The sequence below is a fragment of the Porites lutea genome, chromosome 10, assembly GCF_958299795.1.
Source record: "Porites lutea chromosome 10, jaPorLute2.1, whole genome shotgun sequence".
Classification (NCBI taxonomy): Eukaryota; Metazoa; Cnidaria; class Anthozoa; order Scleractinia; family Poritidae; genus Porites; species Porites lutea.
In genome coordinates, this window is record NC_133210.1 from 12,270,024 (window position 1) to 12,291,649 (window position 21,626).

The following is a 21,626-nucleotide window of genomic DNA, read 5'->3' on the forward strand; positions in this document are numbered from 1 at the left end:
ATAGGTCAACATTCCTGAAACTTTTCCGGTGTTTACGATTTTTCTGAGTTTGACAGCAAAATAATTATTGTAAACTCTCCCTTTGAGATACTGCATGATTATGGCATTTATAAAGGAGATGATAACTTTAATCTTTAAGTGAGGATAAACCTCTAACAGATAAAGATCCCCCTTTTAAACACTGAATGGTTGCCAAAAACACCTAATGACCCAGAAGTTTAATGATTAGGGTTAGAAAACTAAGTGAATCAAGTTTTAGTTTAGGGTTGTTCTGGTTGTTATACAGAAAGGAGTGAACTGGAATTTGGTTCACTCAGTTTTCTAACCCTAGTCCATGGAAGTCTGATAAACTTTCTCAAAAACCGTGAACCCGACCGTGAAAAGCTTGTTTTATTCCCCAGTGTGAAATCACCTTTCGGTTCCTCGTGAAACGTGATTTTGGTGATCGCCGTGAGCCGTGATTTTTGATAATAACTTAAATGAATGAAGAGTCGTGGATGAGAGGACAACAGACGTGCCCTTTTACAACACATTAAAACATGTGAACAGTAAGCTCGGACGTCAGCATAACTTGTATCTGTGATACGAGAATCGGGTGTTTAATTCACAGTAACTGTGATTTTTTTTCATGTTATTTTTAATTTTTCGAGAGAAATTATAACTTTAATTGTTCGATTGAAGCAGACCAGCTCTCTGAATACGATGACAACTCCTCTGATCACAATGATTCTGTATTAGAAGAAGATGATGCCGAGCCTCAACCTAAACAAAGAACTTGGTTTCCTTTTCACAGCACCAAGAACAACAAGCGGGAGAATGGTGAGGGGATCCGCACAAGGCAGTTCTTTGGCGGTAGTTGTTAACCAAAGTAAGAAAAACTGATCGTGTAAAAACTTTTTTTTTCTCGTGAAACGTGAAAAGCTGAATTTATTGTCGGTGAAATATGAAAGCGCCATTTTATTTTCCATGGAACGTGATCAATACCCTTCCACATGTTTTTTACCCTGTTTGGGTCGGTAAATTGATTAATTCCTCGCGTTAATTTGTTTTGACATAAACCTTCGATTGTCTTGACTCACGTTGTCATGATCAGCTGATGTTGTACACAAAAGCTCTTGGAGCAAATGAAAACTTCGACACCTCAAAAGGAATAAAACCTAGGAAAAACACAAGTGTGGGCCGATGATATCAAATATACTTTACTTTACTGTCCATTATAGTAACACAACACGTCACACAACACAAGACTCGCTTCGTTTTAAAAACCGTTTTGAAATAAGATAGCATTTGCAGGACATGGGTAACCGTTTTTGAGTGACTTCATTCCCGCATTATTTCGATCTCTATTACTTTCCAAAAATTTGTTTTCGCAAACGTTAACTCACATAACTCAGACGATCATCTCATTCTGCCGATTAATTGTCTCAGTTCTGCACACCAACAAAGTGTTCAGCTGGTTGCTGTTAATGTGTTCTCCTTTTGGTGCATTAACAGTGAACCCAATTTCAAACGTCCAAAAAAAAACTCTTTGGGGATAGCTCAGGGTTACAAATTAAGCCGAGCGGCTCTGGGGACGAGAATGGCCTCGTTTCAAAAGCACTTGACCAGGAAACGACGGGCTCTGGGGACGAGAATGAACTAACTTCGACTGTGATGACATTGTTAAGTGATGCACGTGGTCTCTTTCCGAGAAAACGCAAAGTTATCCAATGGCGAACTGCTTTCGTGTTTACCGAAAGTTGATCACGCGATCAACTAATGCAAAAAGCCTGTTCCCATTCGTGGTCTACTTCGCCATCCGTTCACAGTCTTCACAAGTCGTCGATGCGAAGAGAGAATCTTGAAATGAAGGTGAGTCTACGAAAACTTACTTTTCCAGTACGTTTAAACAGTATAAGTTCGTAGCCTCAGCCGCGTCCCAAGTACCTGACTAACATGAGACAATTTCATCGGTGTCTGCTTTTAAATTAGCTGTTACTTCTCCGGTGCTTCATTTCAGTTTGTCACTCGCAGGAGGAATTTTTCACTACTGTTTAGCCCTTTGAATGGTTTCTTTTCAGCTTCTGCTTCATGAACTTCTCTAGGTACGAGTCGTCGTTACTGTCGATATTTATTTCGGGCTACTAATAAAGCTCGTAGTGTTCATTTTTAATACCGTCGCAAAACCATTTCGACTCAGTTGAAACGGAACAGGCCGCAAGGACAAGAGGACTCGTAACGGAGTCAGTGCAAAAACGCAGTCGAAAGTAAGCAAGTTCTTTCCAAACTCAGCTCACGGGTTTCATACTGGATTGGATTTAATCCTGGATAAATTCTACGGTGGCCCAAAAGTGTTACGGCAACAGTCAATTTACAACGGAAACAGTCAATTTACTTACGGCAATTCCAATTTGTTCACGGCAATTTCAATTTACTCACGGCAGTTTCAATTTTACTCACGGCTATTAAAAAAAGAGTACCAACCATAATTCCATTTTCTGTGCCCAAGGCGGTATATAATTCAAGGGGGCATCCTCCGTGCTCTCGAACAGCATTTAGATAAGACGCAGCTATGTTGTCAAGTAGGTTGTTAGAACGCGTGACATACCGCCAAAGTACTTTCCTGTTCACTGACCCAACTGTACAACCATGTATGGAAAATCCGAACGGCTTTTATTCCCTTCTACTGGAGAGCATGACAACTAGCGCTGCGGTAGCCAACAGAAGTGAACTTCCAGCAGTCCAGGGCCATCTATTATTGGGGATCAAAGTCCACCTTATTTCGGTGTAACTTGTACTGTTTTAGCTTTCTCTTGAGTGTACTAAGGCTTATTGTTATTGTTATTGTCATGTAGAGAATTTTCCTGATACTCATTGAAATTGCCGTGAGTATAAAATTGAAATTGACTGGAACAAATTGAAATTGCCGTGAGTAAAATTAAAATTAACGTAAGTGGTCGTAAGTAAATTGAAATTGCCGTGAGTAAAATTGAAATTGCCTTAAGTAAATTGATATTGCCGTGAGTAAAATTGAAATTGCCGTAAGTAAATTGAAATAGCCGTAAGTAAATTGAAATTGCCGTGACACTTTGAACTTGCCGTGATACTTTTGGGCCATTTGAAGTTCCATCAGACACCAAGTGTTCCATGTTTTCCAAGAAAGTAGGCCTTACAAGCGCACGAGCTCAGTTCGTTGCTTTTGTCTCTTTTTTTTTCATTTTCACAGGTTTTTGCTCAATGTAAGAATTTAAATAGAAAGATACACAGTTGATGAATTCGAGTAGTTTTTCTTTGCAGAGTATCTCGATTCGCTAGTGCTCGAGGGCAGGGAAATTATTGACTGGCTCGCTTCCGGCTTTCACTTTCAAATCTTCTTGGGGAGGGTTGAGGATTAGTTTTGCTTAAGAGAAGTGCCTTCCGGCTTCACTTTCGCTTTCAAATGAAAGTAGCAGGGGAGGGGCTGGAGTCCTGCAGTTATCTTTTAATAACTTTGAACACCTATAAAAATGAGTCAAATATTGAGAATCAAAGAGGGTGTACTGGTCAGGCCAATAACTGTAATCAGAAACCCTTATGAGTTTCTGCTGTAATCCAATTCCGGACTTTACTTTCATTTTTGAGCGTGGAATTAAGAGGATTAGGGTCAAGGGATGACTGTTCACTACGTTGTTTTTCTTAAAAGGTAATAAAACAAAAATGATAAAAGTTTCGTACCTTGCAATTGTGGAGTTATCAAAAATGATCGCGCAAATACTTCCGGTCGTTCGCGGTCACTTCCGGGCTTGCTTATAGTGGGGAAGACGCGAAAGAAAAAGGCACGCGTTTTATTTTCGTGTTTACGCTTTCTTAATTCAGTGGATCCGACTATCTCGGAACCTGGAACAAGCAATCATTTTCATGACTCAGCTTTACAGCATAAAAATCCCTATTTAATTTTGCAACCGCGACAGCAGAAGGAGAAGTGGTGCGGTCGTATTAAAAAGGTTTTGAGAAAGGATGATAAGGACTTTTTTTTACGTTTGGTTAAAGTTATCCATGCGGCGTGGAGTGATGATCGATAAACTTTTCCGGACTCCAACGAGCACCAGACAGGGGAATTAGGATTGCATTGTCCTACTCAAAATCAACGAATTGTAACTCAGCTAAAAAGCTGACGAGGCATTGACTTAATAATAAAATCTCACGCTCACAACCTAAATGGTAAAATGATTTACTGGTACACCCTAATTGTTGCTAGCGTCAGAAGCAGTGTAAAATAGGGAATATTAAAAACGTTTCGTTTGAGTTATAGAAGCGTCCTCGATCGTCATACTTTAACATGCACACCTCGTTTTTATTTTGTAAAATGGTTCCAACTAGAAAAGTATCATTCACCACTATCTTTTTTCCTGCTTATTTAAACACCTGCTCAAACCTGTAATAGGTGGTCAGAGTGCTTGATGCAGGTTAAAAGCTTAAAAACCATTTTCTTTTTTTTTCTATTTTAATTCAGGGTAGTTGCAGCCATGAATCGCAGTATACTTACAAGGCAGTTGCAACAAAGAAGGCTGGAAAATGAACTGAGACAAAGGGAGGCTGAAAAAAGGCTGCGCATACTGCAAGAAAAACGACGAGAAGAAGAGAGAAGGCGAGTGAAGTATCAACAACAGGGGCAACGTGAGATAAAACAAGAAGAAGCGAGGAAGAGAGAAGAGGAAGAAAGGCGCCTGCGTTTGGAGATCGAACTGTGCCTCCGTCGAGCTGCGCTGTTTGACTACAAATTTGGGAACAAGATCAAACTGGATAGTTTCAAAGGTCTGGCAATAGATGATGTGACACAACTCAGAATCGGTGTGTTCGGACCTACTGGTTCTGGCAGGAGCTCCTTTATCAACACGTGTGAACGAGCATTGAGGCAGACAGATAAAGGCACAGCTCCTGACAGCACCACAGGTCAAGAAGGAACCATAATTCTACGGGATTATCTCCCAGAGTTATTCTTCCACTTGGTTTATACAAGTGGTCTCTTCAACTACAACGCTAACGAAACCGTGCAATTTGAGAACATCTTGGAAGGAAAGATACAACCTGGGGATAATGTGGTCAGTTCTAAAGAAGACCAAGAAGATGCTATGGACCTTCACCCATGTCCACCATTTGTCAACCGTCTGCATGGTATCATCATTCTTTTCATGGCGAATGACCCGCGACTGATGGGAGGTGCCTTGAAGGATTACCTAAAACCAATTCGAGATATTCTGCGTAGAACTGGTTAAGTGTTTGCTAGTAATGATAATCAATATAAAACACCTATGCAGACAGAGACCGACAATCAGACCGACGGGGACTTTTCAGTTCTCAACACGGAGTTACAAAGAATTGGTTTCCAATAAAGCCGTGCATGCAATAAAAAATCAAAATATATAATATGACAAAAATTACATATTCAATTACAGATATACAAAACTAAAAAGAGTACCCTGGAGATCGAGGTTGCGCAAAGATTTCATAATAAACCTCGAGAAATGGTTTAACTTTTATTATAGTAACTGTTGGAAGAGTATTCCGTAGCTTAGCACCTTGATAAGAGAGACGTTTTTCTTGAAGTATTCGGTGCTTTTGGAAATATTGTCAGACATGTAGAGCACATCACGTACTACAGCAATCAAATTGCACTCTTTGGTAGATCAACTCCCTCTCCTGGCTTGAATGTTCTGTTACGGTACAGTCAGTAGTACCTCTCGATTTAAGAAAAATTAGGATCTAGTCAACTCTATCACATTATGAGGCTCGAAAACACAACGTGACCGTGACACAAAGGGCTTTGCATTAAAGTTGGCGTTTTTTCATGCAATTAATTTGGCCCAAATTGGAAAAGAATTATCAGCAAGAGTTAACAATTTATCATACAAAACGGCCCTGTTGCTGACCTCGGCTTACAAAATGTTATTTGATATTAAACGGTGGCGTTTTGTTAATGCGAGACATAGAAATGGTTGGGAGAATGACTGATTCAGTTTCGTATTACGCTTGAGATCGTTACAGTTATTTTTAAAATGTGTGACCAAGAGATAAGCACAGGGCTCTAAAGCTTAAAAAAGAAACTCTTCCAACTAAAAAAAAAAAACTATTAGACTAGGGAGACTGATAGACCTGCACAAATAATTTCAGTGTCTGTTTTGAGAGACCTATTTTATTGTTTAATCCGTTTTTAGTTCTGGTTTCATTGTTTCCTTTCACAATCCTTTACCAATCTATTCATTTCTTTTTGCTCCCACAAAAGGAATCGCACCCATCACTGTTGTTACGCACCGTGACAAACAGAGCACAGAAGAGGAATGTGAAAACGTAGTTTACGCAGCTTCAGCGGCTACTGGCAGTTTACCCAGTGACACTTTTTTCGTGACTAACTACTGCAAAGACAACAGCAAACGCAATCCAGAAACAGAGCGTATGGTTTTCGACATTCTACACTGCGCGCTGTTGAAGGCTGAGACTGCAGTAAAGATCATGAAACAGACCCAGAGAAACGAAGAAGAGTATGAGAAGAAGCGCGCGCTTGAAGGAACTAATGTCAGCGAACAAGTTGCGCCAGACTCCGCGGAAGGTGATCAACAAACCTTTATTTCCTACACACAATATGTAAGATAGTGCTAGCCCGCAAAGTAGCATTAACACTAATCGAGGCGGTCAGGCACAGATAAATAGCAGTTATTCACCGTAGTGGTGGTGGACTTTTACCGTGACGTGAAGCGACGATAAATTTATGTTAGACGAAGCTTTACCTGTAAAAACTTCCAAACCAAATTTCGTTGCCTTCGTCGTGTATTTCGGGAAGAGTTTTTTCGATTATTTGTGAAGTTTCTTCGTTTGTTTCAGCGGCAAACCGGGAAGCCATTTTTCTCGTAACCTACTCAATTTTGGCGCCGCTGTAAAGTGAATACCACTGGATATCCCGAGTTTAAGCAGCCAATCAGAGCGCGCGAAAACCACTATCCACTGTTTTAGTATAAACTAAATATAAATATTTCGTATTTAACAATTATTTGCCGAAGGCGAAGGTAATATTGTTGAATAATCTCCGAGACGAAGTATCGGGGATTATTCAACCATAGGCGTACGGGAAATTTTTTGCCAGGGGGGGCGGTAAACCATTTGCCCAAAAAAATCTCGCAAGTTGCCCAAATTTTTCCGAAAGAGTCGAAAAGAAATGAGGGCCATATTGCAACAACATAGGCCGCCCTGGCATATGAAGGTGGCTCGATACGGTTTTTCAGGGTCAATACCAAGTCTGAGCATAAACTACGTCGCCATAAACAAACATTTGGAAAAATTGCGACCACAGTTGTATTAAGATGAAAATTTGTCATCATCAGAGTTGCAATGACATCGGAGTTGTCATAGCAACGAAGTGACTCCCCCCGCCCATTACCTATTTTACTTCAGCAATGATTCCCGGCACGGGAACCTTACAAAATCGTTCACAAGAGCTTTTTTCTCCAATACGGTCGCCTCGATGTTCGTGAAGTTTAAGCAAAACCTTATCGAGATATTTTGGAATGAAGTTTTTATCATTAGAAATACGGTAAGAACAGGAAAATCTTGATTTTTGGCCGTTATCTGTAGAAAACGACGCGCTTTTGACCTGCAATTTCACCTCATAGTAGTTTTAATCTTTTTAAAAACATGTGTGAAAGATCGTGGAGATAGCTCTGCTTGATTGCTAGAATCGAAAGAAGGATTTGATTAGTATGTATCGAGACACTCTTGTTAGCGGTTTTGTAAACATTTCGGTCTACTTTAACAAATTACCGAATAATTTTAAACCGCTCGATAGACTTTTTAAAAGAATTAAAATTCTTCTCGTAATTCAAACTGAGAATTAGTCAGCCACTTCTTCATTTTCATACCCATTGCTAAATGCTATCTGCCGTACTCTGTTCTTCGAGTAGAGATGATTCTAGAAAGTTATTCGAAAGTTTATTTTAATCAATTCACGACTGGAAATAGCCCATTCCAGCTAGTGCAGTGCAGTATAGTGCCCAACAAAAAAAACTGCAAATATGTAAATTACTCATCACATGCTAGGCAACCACTTCAGGTTAATATTCAGGTCTTTAAAATAATTAAATAAACATGGAGACGTCTTTAAAAATTGGCTTTGCCCAAATTTTCTCTCGCTGCCCAAAAAATCTGAGTTGCCCAAAATTTGGGGGGGCTGCAGCCCCCCTGGCCCCCCCGGCCCGTACGCCTATGTATTCAACAATATTAACTGAGCCTGAGGTGAATAATTGTTTTAGTATATTCACACGAAGTGATCTCAACAGAATCAGAAAGGAAACCATTAAAAAACGATTAGTTTGATTGACGGGTGAATTCATGCGTGAACACGAAGCCGTAAACAGTGGATGCGCAAAAGTTAGATCTTTACAGTATCTTCAAACATGGCAAATGATAGTTTTAATCTTTTTGTATCGAGTTTTGTAAGCTTTAGCATCAACGGTTTAAAAGAAAACGCCGAAAATTTAAATTACTACCCAATTCTGAGAAGAAAAATAGAGTTTTATTTGTTTCTGTCAACTCACCGTGAATGAGAAAGTTTTCTTATGTCGCTTCTTGCAAATGCTGTCAACAGCGGCTACGATCAAGGTGAGCGTTGTTTATCTCCAAAGTTCTTTGCCTTGTTAACTTGCTGGCAAGTAAAATTTTCGAAAATATTTTCCTTCCTCTTTTCTCCATAAATTAACTTCTATTTATAGGCAAAATTGGTCTTGCGAGAAAATCCTGAAATCACAAAACAGTGACAAAGCGACCTCGTTTTCCTCTGTAGTCGTAAACATAGCTTCGAGCGTACAAAAAGTCAGCTACATTAAACCACTTCACAATAAATCACGCTGTTTAAACACTGTGCAGTCTTTTCTTGCCTTCAAAGTCATCAGCACTTGGATATTCGTGTATTTTCAAAAAGGCTTTACTATGAAACTTTGGCAAAACACCCAGTTCACGACAGCGATTTTGTTCTGCTTTATATTCACCGCCTAGCGCGGTGAATATAACGTCATAGTCCGAGATAGCTAACCAATCACTAAGTGTGTATATACTAATAACATATATTCAAGATTCATAGTATATTAAGATTGATTTACTGTAACAACTTGAAATTTGAAGAAAAACCTAGCCTACGAACCGGCCAAAAATCCGCTTTACAACATTGGCCGTTTTATACTAAGGACGCATCATCCGTCTGGACGAACTTGGGAAAACATTTGTAGCTCGTCTGGTTTTGAATTTAAAGTATAACTTTATTTCCTCTCCGTCATCTCCTCCATCAATGTTCAGACCTTTCATAGTAGGTTAGTTACAGACTACATCTCTAGCGTTCTTTCGCAGGGCGATTCTGGTCTGTCTCCTCCTCCTCAGGCGCTGCGTTTTTTGTACTTTAGTCGAAAACAAAGTAGCCTGAGTCGCAGACGTAATTTACCTTGGGTTAGTAACGTCTGCGAAGCAGCGCTGACATCCTTGTTCCGTGCCCCCAGTGAAGTCAACGAATGACCGGAAGGGCATTTTGAATTTCTTTTCATACTGATTGAAAAAACAACAATGGCATTTTTAACAGCCAATCATGACGCGTACTCAAATCCTGGTACACATGTGAGGGCCCAGAACATGAATTTCGGCGCTATTTCACAGGTGGACTTAACCAGAGTTTAGTTTCGTCTGTGGCACAGGCTAAGAACAAAGGCGAGCACGAAATGCTAGAGACTGGTGACGAAGCGCAATGGATCACGGAAAGGAGAAAGAGGCGAGGCCACCTTCCTTTGCTCGCAAATTTACATCGAGAGAGAGAGAGAGAGAGACGTCTGGTAACAAGGCAAGGGGGCTAGTAATGTTGCATGCTAAGGTCGGTACTAGGTTAGTTGCACCTTTTAAAGGAATACAGCTGTGTAGCGCTTGTGAGTGTTTATTAAACCCAATAAACTGAATTGACTAAAAGAGCTAAAAGAATGCATCGCCTCAAATGAGAGACTAGCCTGTTTAAGATTCTGAGATAGCTGCGACAACAGCGAATAGAGAAACCTGGCGCTGGTGTGGGGGCTGGAGAGAGCTAAAGGAAGCGAGGATTAGGGTTATTCTCAAATCACGCACGTCTTAATTTCTCGTTTTTGCGATTCTTTATTTCGTAAAGTCCCTATAACTATCTGAGAGCACCTAGCTTCTTTTTGAAAGAGAGAGTTTTCGAAACTCGGAAATGGCCTATTGACATAGTTATCTTCTCTCAAACCCATTACCCAGTCGTCAAACATCCATCCATTAGGTCTTTTCTTAGAATTTTTTGATATGCGAAGCAGGCGGTGCGAGACAGATGTCTTCACTGTCGTGCTCTTCTAACTCCATTCCACTTATTGAATGGAACGAACCCATTCTGCTTTCGGTATAGGGTACCACCACCCCATCCCCGTCCGACCCATACTGATCGTTAGAATACTAAGGCCTCAATAACTGACAGTAATTTGTACTGATTACATGGTGCAATAACTCTCTTAACATTAAACAATCATTCGCCGAAGGCGAATTAGTATATACACACTCAGTGATCTTGGTAATTCAAGCAATCTGATTGGTTAGCTATCTCGGACTATGTTTTGAGGGTTGTCAAATACTATCGACTAGAATCCAGTCGTATCCCTTTGCTTTCCATCGGAAAACCGGAAGTCTAGTGGTGTTAAGTCCTACCAAGTATAGATGATCCATTGGAAGCGAATAGATTCCGATGGAAAAGTACATTTTCTATTCGTGAGAGACAAAAATTTCACTCATGTTGGATGAGGGGGTAGAAAGTCGTTCCGATGGAGTCCATCGGATCCATTGGAAGCGAATAGATTTCGAGAAGCACATACAAACTTGATTTTCTCTGAAGCATTTTCGGTTTTGGAGTATTACACAGCCAATAATGTTATATCATGTTTCAGTGCGTAGAGTGCTAGCCTGTTCCAGGCTCTCAGATCCTTCTTCGTCTTCGCGCTTTCTTAATTCAGCGGTCCTGACTATCTCTGAGCCTGGAACAGGCTAGTAGAGTGCTATCTGACTAAGACAGAGCTAGGGATCCAATTTCAGTAGCCTTCTTTGATCAAGTCGCTTTATTTTCTGATTTTAACCATTTTACTCGAGTTACTTGGACCAGCTTTTGCTACCTTTAGCAGTAGTGCCTTTTATATATTGGAATAAAGCTCAAAAAACATTTTAAAAAAGCTCACTGTGAGTTTTTCGAGGCTAGAACAATGAAAGCGTCAGAGGACAAGCCTGAAGTTTTCAATTTTAAGAAGAAGCCTGTGTCATTACGTGAGTTCCGTGAGGAAGAAATGAAACGTGCGCAAATTAGCAGAACAACAAAGGATACTACGTTCCAGCAATTCTTTGATAATAGGTTGAAGACGATGCAGCACCGAACGTTGTTAAGATAATCAGTCTCGTCTTGTAGCTAGGATGTCAGGTGAGTCGCAATCTAATTGCGCTCGTCTCGTCAGAATCCGAATAGTAGTAGCCTTGTGAGAAATTGAGTTGTACGTAGACTGGAAAACGACAACAACTCTGGTTCAACCACCGCTGCAAAGATCTTCGCCTTGTTCCGAGAGGACTTAGACTTAAGTCGCCGTTGAACTAGCCTGCGGTGCAGCCGGCCCACTTATCGCATATAGTGTGGATATAGTCCGTCGCTATAAACAAGGTTTAAAGTGTCTGCGCGCAGGCTATTGACTTCAACGTACTTTCACTACAACGGCAAACACTACAAACAGTTACATGGTACAGCTATGGGCTCTCCAGTTTCTGTTGTTGTAGCAGAAATTGTCATGCAAAACATCGAGGAACAAGCCTTAGCTACCTACTCGTGAACTATACCTCTTTGGTTACGTTACGTTGACGATACATTCACCGCCGTACACAAATTCGGACAGGGGCACCCAACGACTGTTTTCTGTAAAATATCTGTTCGGAGAAGCTATTACAGCCTAGGACATTTTATTGCTTGAATACGGCTAAAAATTTCTACAAGTGCCTTCCATTCAGGTACAATTTTCGAAGCTTATCTAAAAAATTCCCTACTATTTTCTGAAGTGTAATTTTTCATCTTTTACTCCTTATGTTAGGCTAATTTTCGTAGAAAAAGGAAACCTAAAATTTTCGGATTCAAAAATGAGATGAAAAGAAGAACAAGAAAAATTCTCACTTTCGTAAAACATTCAACTACATCTAAAATTTTCGGAAAAATAACACTGAAGCCCTTGTAATTTCGAAAAGCCTCAAGTTCCCCTAGGATGACCGAACAGATGCAAATTTTATAGCGCTGCCTAGAATACATTTCTAGAGATCTAAAAGTACTCTGGATAGCATAAAAAGACTTTTCAATGTGTTTAGGAGGAAACGGTCGTTGGGTGCCCCTGTTCGGAATCGACGATTTTCACGGACACCTTAACAGACAGAAAGCGGACATACAGTTCACCAAGGAGATCGAAGAAAATGGTAAGATAACTTTTCTAGACTGCTTGGTCACTCGCGACAACAACAAACTGAAAACGACTATTTACAGAAAACCGACACATACCGACCTATTAATAGACCAGTCTTCGTACAACCCGACTTCTCACAAGGCTACTACTATCCGGCCGGACTCTGACGAGAGGAGCGCAATTAGTTTGCGACTCACCTGACAGCCTACAAGACGAGACTGATTATCTTAACAACGTTTTTAGTAAGAACAACTACAACACGGACTTTATTAGACGGAACACTCACGGTAACACTGATTCAAAGACAACCCGGAGGCCAGACAGGGAGCAGTATACAAGATCAAATGCTGCGACTGCCAGGCTTCTTACATTGGTGAAACCGGCAGAAAGCTTAGCACGCGACTGACCGAACACAAACACGTGCGTACCTTAAAAAGTCGTGCACAAAACAGATATAACAAGACGCTACGGAGCTAGCGTACACTTCGGCGTCGTGGTTGTGGAACTAATTAATTGTAAATGCGGAGGAATAGTAAGAAATCAAATATGGTAAGAGTCAGGTGTGAAATTATGGGATTTGTCAGGATATTCTGAAAAGAGCAACATCCAAGAGGCCTACTTGCCAAAAACTAGCATTTCAGGACAAATTGTCTCCGCGATATTAGCCCATTTATGCTCTGATGACTCCATACAAATCCTTCTAAAAAACAATTCTCTATTTTTCTTAGTCACATCAGGCTTCAAAAACAGCATAGCAGTCTCATGTACTGATTAAAGATATGTAAGGCATGGGTAAGGAGTCAATTACGTTGAACATGGGATTGGCTAAAACTCAAAGTCATGAGTTCGAATGTTTTGCGGATAATTATTAGCTGACTATCAGCACGCAGGGAAGTCGGATTAACACAAGGAAGTTTAACACCTAAGGAACATAGCCTTTACAGAGCTTTAAATCACAGCATCCGCCAACACAAACTTGACTTGAACTCTGAGTAAAACTAAACAGCCTCTACCAATAATAACAAACTCTCACTTGAACTTCAGATATCTTACGGCTTCCGCGAACTTGTAAACACAGAACCTGAAAATCGACCTTCACACTTGACTAAACACAGCAGTCCAGCTCGTGGGAAACAACTTAGTTCGTCAAAAGAACTCGCTTGAAACTTGTATACCGTTTGACATAAGGTTCTAGAAAATACTAAACAGGCGAATAGTAGTAGCTTTTCGACATATTTTATGATTTCAGTAACTCATGCAAATCTCCTGACTCATGCTGAAATGTAAACATGCCCAAATTAATTATTCATGGTAATCCAAAAACGTAGAGAACGTTCGAGAAAGTCACGCAACGCATGAAAGCAATTTTACTACGTAACACTCAACAAAGACAAAATGTCTTCGTGCAGCATTTTGTAACTTTAAATTCATCATAAAACAGTTCGAAAGGAGGGCTCACTCGTGAAATGTTTTACAACACTCGAAGAGAAATTTCGTGTCTCTGCGCGGCCACGAAATATCCTCTATTTATTCCTCGAGTAATTAAAGACTAAACTCGAAGTGATCTCAAGATATCACGAAGTAGTCCGATCTCATTTCGTGAAATAGTTGAAACAAGCCGAAAAGTCACGAACTTGCACGCCCAATCTTGTCCCGAAACTAGTGCATCATTTCATAACTATTTTTTATATGCCAAACTACCTTGGGTCTCAGTAGCGCAATCGGCTAATCCCTCAACTTAGAGTCTCCTCTGATCTGACGGGTCACACAGGTGAGTCGGTTCAAACCCCTGGAAGGCCAAAACAGTACTTCTTACTTCCTCGAAAAAGTTAAAGAATAAATCAAAGAAATCGAAGTGATCTCGAGATATCTCGGACTAAATCGGCTGTCACTTCGTCAAATAGCCGTATAGAGCCGAAAACCTACAGACTTTGCTTGTCCAATCTTGTCAAAAAATTGCAACTTTGATACATTCCTGAGCGTCGCGAATCCTTTACTTCGCGCTCCGCCGAAGTAAAAATGAATAAATTTTTTCCTCTCCACCCAATGTCGCTTTCGCGAGAAACGAAGCAATTCAGTAATGGACCGAATCTTGAATAACACATATATCTAAAGAAAAGATGGGAGGTGGGGTGGGGGGGGGGGGACGATTTGGAGAGTGTGCGTACCTCTGAAGGAAACCTGGCTACGCCCCTGGCCTTATCATTAGTGTCTCCGTATCGTTATACAGTACTCTTACATCATTGCTGATCCTAGAAATATGTAGAACGTGTTTCACATATGAACCTAGTAAATGCCTTAGAACAGCCTTACCACCAGTGTCTCTGTAGAACGTGTTTCACATATGAACCTAGTAAATGGCTAAGTACAGCCTTACCACCAGTGTCTCCGTATCATTATACAGTACTCTTTTATCATTGCTGATCCAAAGCAGTATGTTGGACGCGTGTCACACATAAACCTAGTATCTAGTACCAGTTGTTGTTTATTCTGTGTGTAGAGATGTGTCCTCTGCCTTAAATCCTTTAAGGTACAGTTCGTTTTTTTTCTGTTATTTAATTTTCATAAAATATACTCCTTTAGGGAATATGGATGCACTTGGTGGAGACTTTCCAGGGCCATCAAGGGATATACGGGAACGCGAAGAAAACTTACAACGCCAGCTTAGCGAGGTGCGGCAACGTGAAGAAAACTTACAAAGGCAGCTGGGGGAGATGCGGGAACGAGAAGATAACTTACAACGCCAGCTTAGCGAGATGCGGCAACGTGAAGAAAACTTACAAAGGCAGCTGAGGAAGACGCAGCAACGTGAACAAAACTCACAGAGGCAGTTGAGCGAGATGCAGCAAAACTCACAAAGGCAGCTCAGGGAGATGAAGCAACGTGAAGAAAATTTGCGAAGACAGCTGAGAGAAAGGGACCAGGAAGTAAATGAGCTAGAGTTAAGTCTTTCGTTAGCCCAGCAAATAAAAAGTGAACAGCAACAACAGGAAACAAGCGATTGGGTCATTTCCCGCGATGAAATTCAAATGACCAATAAATGCCTTGGCAGGGGAGGCTGGGGCAGTGTTTATGAAGGCGTGTATTGTGGCTGTGCTGTAGCAGTAAAGCAAATTCATGATCAGATACTCTCCCCTCATAACATACTTCTTTTCGAGAGAGAAATGAATATTGCATCCAAGTGCCGCCATCCTCACTTACTACAGTTTATCGGTGCCACTAACGATGAAGGAAACCCTCTGTTTGTGACCGAGCTGATGGAGAAAAGTCTGCGAGCTCTGTTAGAACAGCGAAAACTCGCCGAAACAGAAATACACGTAATTTCTCTGGATGTAGCCCGAGCAATTAACTACCTTCATCAGAAGAAACCAAAACCAATCATTCACCGGGATGTGAGCAGTGCTAATGTGTTGCTATGGCAACAGGGTGACCAATGGAGAGGCAAAGTGTCCGATTATGGCACTGCTAATTTCATGCAGCAGACCATGACAGTGGCTCCCGGAGCTATGATTTACAGCGCTCCTGAAGCACTTACATCAAACCAAACAGTCAAGGTAAGTTTTAGTAAATTTAGAATTTTTTTTATTCAGCACTTTTTCATCAACATCTTCAGACTTCGAAGAGACACGTTGGTGCAGTCGTCTTGAGCACGTAGCTACTTTAAGGCCAGGTTGTTCTTTTACGACACGAGGAAAACGCTACTTCACTTTACCCTTCTTCACCTAGGCATACAATTAAAAGCAGCAAAATAATGTTGAATCGGATAGCCCAGTGCAGTGTGGAATGGCAATATCTCTTGCAGCTAAAGCCCCGGTCAAACGTGGTAACGGTGATAGCTTAAACCATCACCATTTGAACTCAAATTTACATGGCTTCATTATTATGGTCGTTTGCAGGTGTTTATGCCACGAAGAAAAATTTAGCTGCAGGCGTCTGTTGTGATTTAAATGTTCCTCATTAGTTCTTCAGTTAATCATTTTGGCGACTTCGCAGATAAAACTGATAGGGTAGGTTTTTTAAACGAAGTCCAACTTATGCGCTTTTTAACAAATGTTTGGACGTTCAGATCTCTTCCTTAGTGGGTTCTTTTAAGAAGATAAATGCTTTCTTGTCCACCTTATATGCTCTAACGAAACTTTTCACGCTAAATGGTGTCTACATAAAAGCGTTCGGCAAACTAAAAATGGATTAAAACGCGTTTCTGTTAAACACTGGCTAAACTGCGTTAACCCTTTCACAGCCAGAGTGTTTGATGGAGTTTTGTAAGGTGACTCTACCTTTTGAGTGTGTGGACGAAATCCTATGATGTGACCATTCAAATGAAAGCTCTCTGCCTGTACTTTCACATGATGCTATTTGTTTCTCAAAATTTTATAAAATGAAATTTTGAAATTTGGTAGGAATTTCCTTTGGCCACATTTGGCAGTGAAAGTGAAAGTTGATAGGATGGGTGCTTATTCGAGATGGGCTACATTGTAATTCGAGGCTGGGCGCTTAATTGAATAAATACGATATAAGTTGGACTTTACATTCCTTTATCTCCTGAATTTGCTAAGGAACAGTCAAATGGAGACGCGAACGTAACCCCCTCCCCTCCCCCTTAATCTGCATAATTCTTCAGATCATACTCAGCTTCATCTAATAAATGTTAAATAGCTAAATAAATATTATAAATGACGCTAAGTGCTGGGTATAACTGGTAGTAGTAGAATGGGATGCTCTAAGGCAAATAACAAGAAATAATCTGTGTATTGTTCATAGGTTGATGTTTATAGCTTTGGTGTGCTTCTTTGTGAAATGTGCATCCGGCAACTTCCAGATCCTACAAGACGTGAACAGCAAGTTCTACGGATGACGAATCGCGCCTTAAGAGGCCTGGTACGGCGATGCCTGCAGACAGATCCTAAAGCGAGACCAACCATGCAGGAGATCATCGATGAACTATCCAGAACTGTGTAACGTCTATCAAATATTTTGTGAAAATTTTCGCAGTTGATAGAATTGAATTGCTAAAATGTCTATTGCAGGAAGTCGTGTCTAATTGTTTATCGTGACAAAGTAGTGTACAAAAGTCTTTCTAGGAAAACAATTACTTAGGTTAATGCACCTATCAATGTAAACCCCGTTGAGGGGGGGGGGGGCGAGTGCGGGCAAGGGGTGGGGATTTGACAAATTTTAAAATTTTTTTGATCAGATTCCCCAGGGTGGGAAACGAAAGGTCGATCAAAAGTGTCAAAAAAGCCCCCACCCCAGGGGAAAAAATCTAAACAAACAATGCTATAATACTATATAAAACGAATAAACGAACATTTCAAACACGTTGTTACTACGTTTATTTACGGTTAGCGGAAGCTCCATTAAATTACTCGCTGTAATTAAGTATTTCCTCTCTCCACTAGCATATCTTATCTTGAACAACAAAATCACTCCAGGAAGATTGACCGTGCTATATAATATTAATAAAACGTAAAATGCTTTATAACATCTGCTCAACATGTCGGAACAGGTCGGATCAGTGAACCATAAAAAATCCTCTGACTTTCATGGTGGAATTCGATTTCAATCGAGTTTTACAATCAGATGGGAACTTGAAGATAAAAACTTCCTCAAAACAGACATTATCTGTTTAGATGACAGTTTAAAGTATCGGATTATGGCGATTAAAACAAATGAAAACTTCATACCTTTCTCCAACGACGTGACTTTCAGGAAGCCTCGAGGGACGGACTTGGAAACTGCTTCTGAATTGATACCAGGCTTCTGTTGGTCAAAGTCAAATGTCCCGACCCCGGGGTCGCTTTGCACGATCAAAAGCCCGGCAGCAGGGATAGTCCCAGGCATCAAATCCCCTCCCCTTGCCCACACTCCCCCCCCCCCCCCCCCACACGGGATTTACATTGATAGGTGCATAAAAACAAACCACTTATTGGAAGTAGCGAGGATTTTTCTGCAAAATTTTGGTAACGATACCCAGAAGTAATACAGCTGTGTGTATTTTTTGTATTTCCCATCGTGGTTAATAGCAAATGCCTTTTTTGGAGTAGCGTTGTTAAAAACAAGGTAAATTAAAGGTCGAGAAGAAAACCACTGAGACGCTAGTCTATGTCCTAAGCTTGCTTATACGATGGTTAAATTGGAACAATAAAAAATAAATAGCTTTATTTTCCATATTCAATAGATTATGTTACTTGTAAAAAATTTTTACAGGGGCGTAGCTAGGAATTTTCAAAGGAGGGGGGGAACTAATGGGGGGGGGGTCACGCTGTGTCACACCCAGGGCACTTACCAGTTTGGTATGTCCACATCCAGGCCGTGTTTTACTACAAGTGACATTGTTTTGGATGAGCAGTGAGATAGCTTCATGGATTAAGCCAGTTCCACGTAGCTTAATATACTCTATTTTACTTGCGAACAAGGAACAAGAACAAGGTCCACCGCAGACGTTCGGTCCTGCAAATGGGGTAAGCAACAATCTAGCACTGGAAAAGATTTACTGCATGTTGATTCTTCGGATTCGCAGGTTTTGGCCTCCTGAATTGTAGGGACATAAAACAACTACCTTACGAAGGGGGTATCACGGGCACTTCAGGAGCAGCCCTATAGCTACGCCCCTGTTTACATTCATTTGTTATTTCATCTGAAGAAGTTCATATATTTTTTTAAATACTGTTATAATCAGAATTGAAATACAAGTGGATATGGCAGTTATTACAAGTTGTAGAATATACAATTAAATACGCGCAGTAGTTACTAAATAACAGTTATGTTAGACTGGAGAAGATATGAGTTCCCTATGCCTGTAATAGGTAACTTATTCATGAAGCGGGGATTACTTCAATTTCTATGCACCTAATTATTATGAAGTAGGTTGTAGACGTAAAATTGACGCAAGGTAGCGGCAGATATGTCGCCTATATAAAAATTCAATTTAGGCTATATATACCGTTGAATCCGTCGAGTAGTAAAGCCCATTAGGTATTTGTAAAGTTCCGTACCCAAAAGGTAACTTACCTATGAAATAGAATTTACCTAAATTTATGCAGTTGTAGTTATGTGCTTATGAAGTAGACAATGGTGAAATAGACAATATCGAGTCAAGAAACAATTTTATCAGTTTTTGGCTTATGAAACGTTTTACGCCGATTAAATCTGTGGAGTAGCTAACACATTGAGCGATTGTAATAATTGAGTTTCCTATCCAATAGGTAACTTACTTGTGAAAAGGAATATACCTTAATTCATAAGTTACTTATGAGGTAGGTCATGCAAATGAAATAGACAATGTTAAAAAGATATAAGATTAAACCTGCGTAACAGTAAGCGATAGTACATATAATAAGAGTTTCCTATCCAATAGGTTATTTATAAAATCGATTGCGCATCAATTGTTCATTTATCTTTGCCTGAATGCAGCGAAGTGTAATGTAACAAAAGATAAATGGTTTCTTGAATTCCCAGGCACAGGTACATTTGTCGGCAGTGTGTTTTAAGTGCCAGTATGAGATTATGCGAAGAAAGTGTGATATGTAAAGTAGCAAGTATAGATTCGCTGAACAATAAACAAGTTTCATTGTGGATTTTTACAAGCGGACGGTTAAATTTTGTTCTTTTTTATATCAACCTCGTCCCCAGGGCTTTTCCGCTGGGGACGAGGTTGTTTTTATATTTGATTGAAATCATGTAATCCATTTCCTCGTAACGATTTTAGTTGTGTTTTCCTGATGATTGACAGTTATTTTAAGTGGCTTTGTCTATTCATGTACTTTGGCCGGATCAAACGTATACAGTTTGTTTGATTTTTTGGTGTCTAAGCAGTGTAAACAGTTGTTTTTGTTTTGCGATAAGTTGGTTAGTTTAATAAATGCGCTAAGAATTGTCTGGTTATCCCGCACTGCATTCTGGTTGTCAGTTTTTTGGGTGCAGGAAATTCAAGAATTCAGATTTGCTTATAAATTTAATCATCCGCTTAAAATAGACAATATTAATTAAAGAAAGGAGTAGATGTTTCGCTTATATATGGTATACCATAAGGGTTTCTTAATTCAACAGATAACTCGACTTGTAAACAGGATTCTACCCAAATTCGTGTTATTAATTTACTTATGAAGTAGGTCACGCACTTTAAATAGACAACATTATAAGGAAACGAGTAGCTATATGGCAGAGGCCTCTCTTCTTTCTTTCCCCTTCCCATCGTACCCCGCGCGCTCTCTTTTTCTTTCTCCCCAGTCCCCCTACAACACAAAGAGGCCTGGGAGGAGAGAATCACTGTTTTAAAAAGCGTTCCTATTCAATACTAGGTTCAAACCATTTTACAATTTGACTGACGGCTAACAATTTGATAATATATTTTGAAGCCCGTAAAGCCGGTTGGTAAAGACCTCTTGGTTGAACATTAGCCTTTTCTAGAAAATGAACAATCCTCTTTATTCATTTAGGAAGTCCCAAGTAAGATGAACTGCCGTATCATCACGTCTCTTGTCTTAATTGTGTTCACCTTACCAGGCTGAAGGTCAGTTCCCTAGAGTTTGTAAATTCCTGACGAATCTGAAAACAAGAAATGTGGTCCAATCCCAAAAGGATTTAGTGCACCATGCGGTAGCGATGGAAACAGAGGTACATGACAGGAATTGATCATTCGTGATTGGACCTTCAAGTTCAGTCATAACCAACCTTTCCAGAAAGACAACGAGCGCCATAACTAACCTCATGCTCTTTACCACAAAACGTGCAAATGCAATTAAAACTTTGCTGGATATGACTGCATGAGTGTGAGTTTGGCTACTATGACAATGACTGCACGCAGAAAAAAAACCCTGACTCGCAAAAATTTTCTCAAGTTGTCAGCCGAGGAGAAGGATCAATACATCAGGTACATCAACATGTCCAGGCACTACATAAGCAATTGTGTGGTGACTTTGACACCATACAGTGAAGAGGTCAACAAAACCGTTAAGTCCAACCACGACCCGACAGCACTCTTGCACAACGTGAGCAGTGATAATAATCAATGACAGGCCTGCACGACTCACTGCGTTATGTTGTGGTCATTTTTGTGATACGTTGATAATGCGTACGGATGTAAAGGAACGATTCATTTCTGAAACGTTCTCCTTTAAAAATAATTGTGACGAGAATATATTTGTGTACAAGCTTGTTACA

At 40.2% G+C, this 21,626-nt stretch overlaps 1 protein-coding gene across 1 annotated transcript in view; it reads left to right on the plus strand.

Annotated features, from left to right (window-relative positions):
• The window catches only part of LOC140949521 (uncharacterized), a 19,113-nt gene extending 1,547 nt beyond the window's left edge, over positions 1 to 17,566 (plus strand). The window contains exons 2-5 of the mRNA XM_073398684.1: positions 4,472 to 5,229; positions 6,242 to 6,565; positions 15,048 to 16,018; positions 17,226 to 17,566. Coding sequence (XP_073254785.1) covers positions 4,472 to 5,229; positions 6,242 to 6,565; positions 15,048 to 16,018; positions 17,226 to 17,423 — 2,251 coding nt within the window. The 3' untranslated portion in view covers positions 17,424 to 17,566. The remainder of the gene's footprint in view (positions 1 to 4,471; positions 5,230 to 6,241; positions 6,566 to 15,047; positions 16,019 to 17,225) is intronic.
• Positions 17,567 to 21,626: the final 4,060 nt, after the last annotated feature.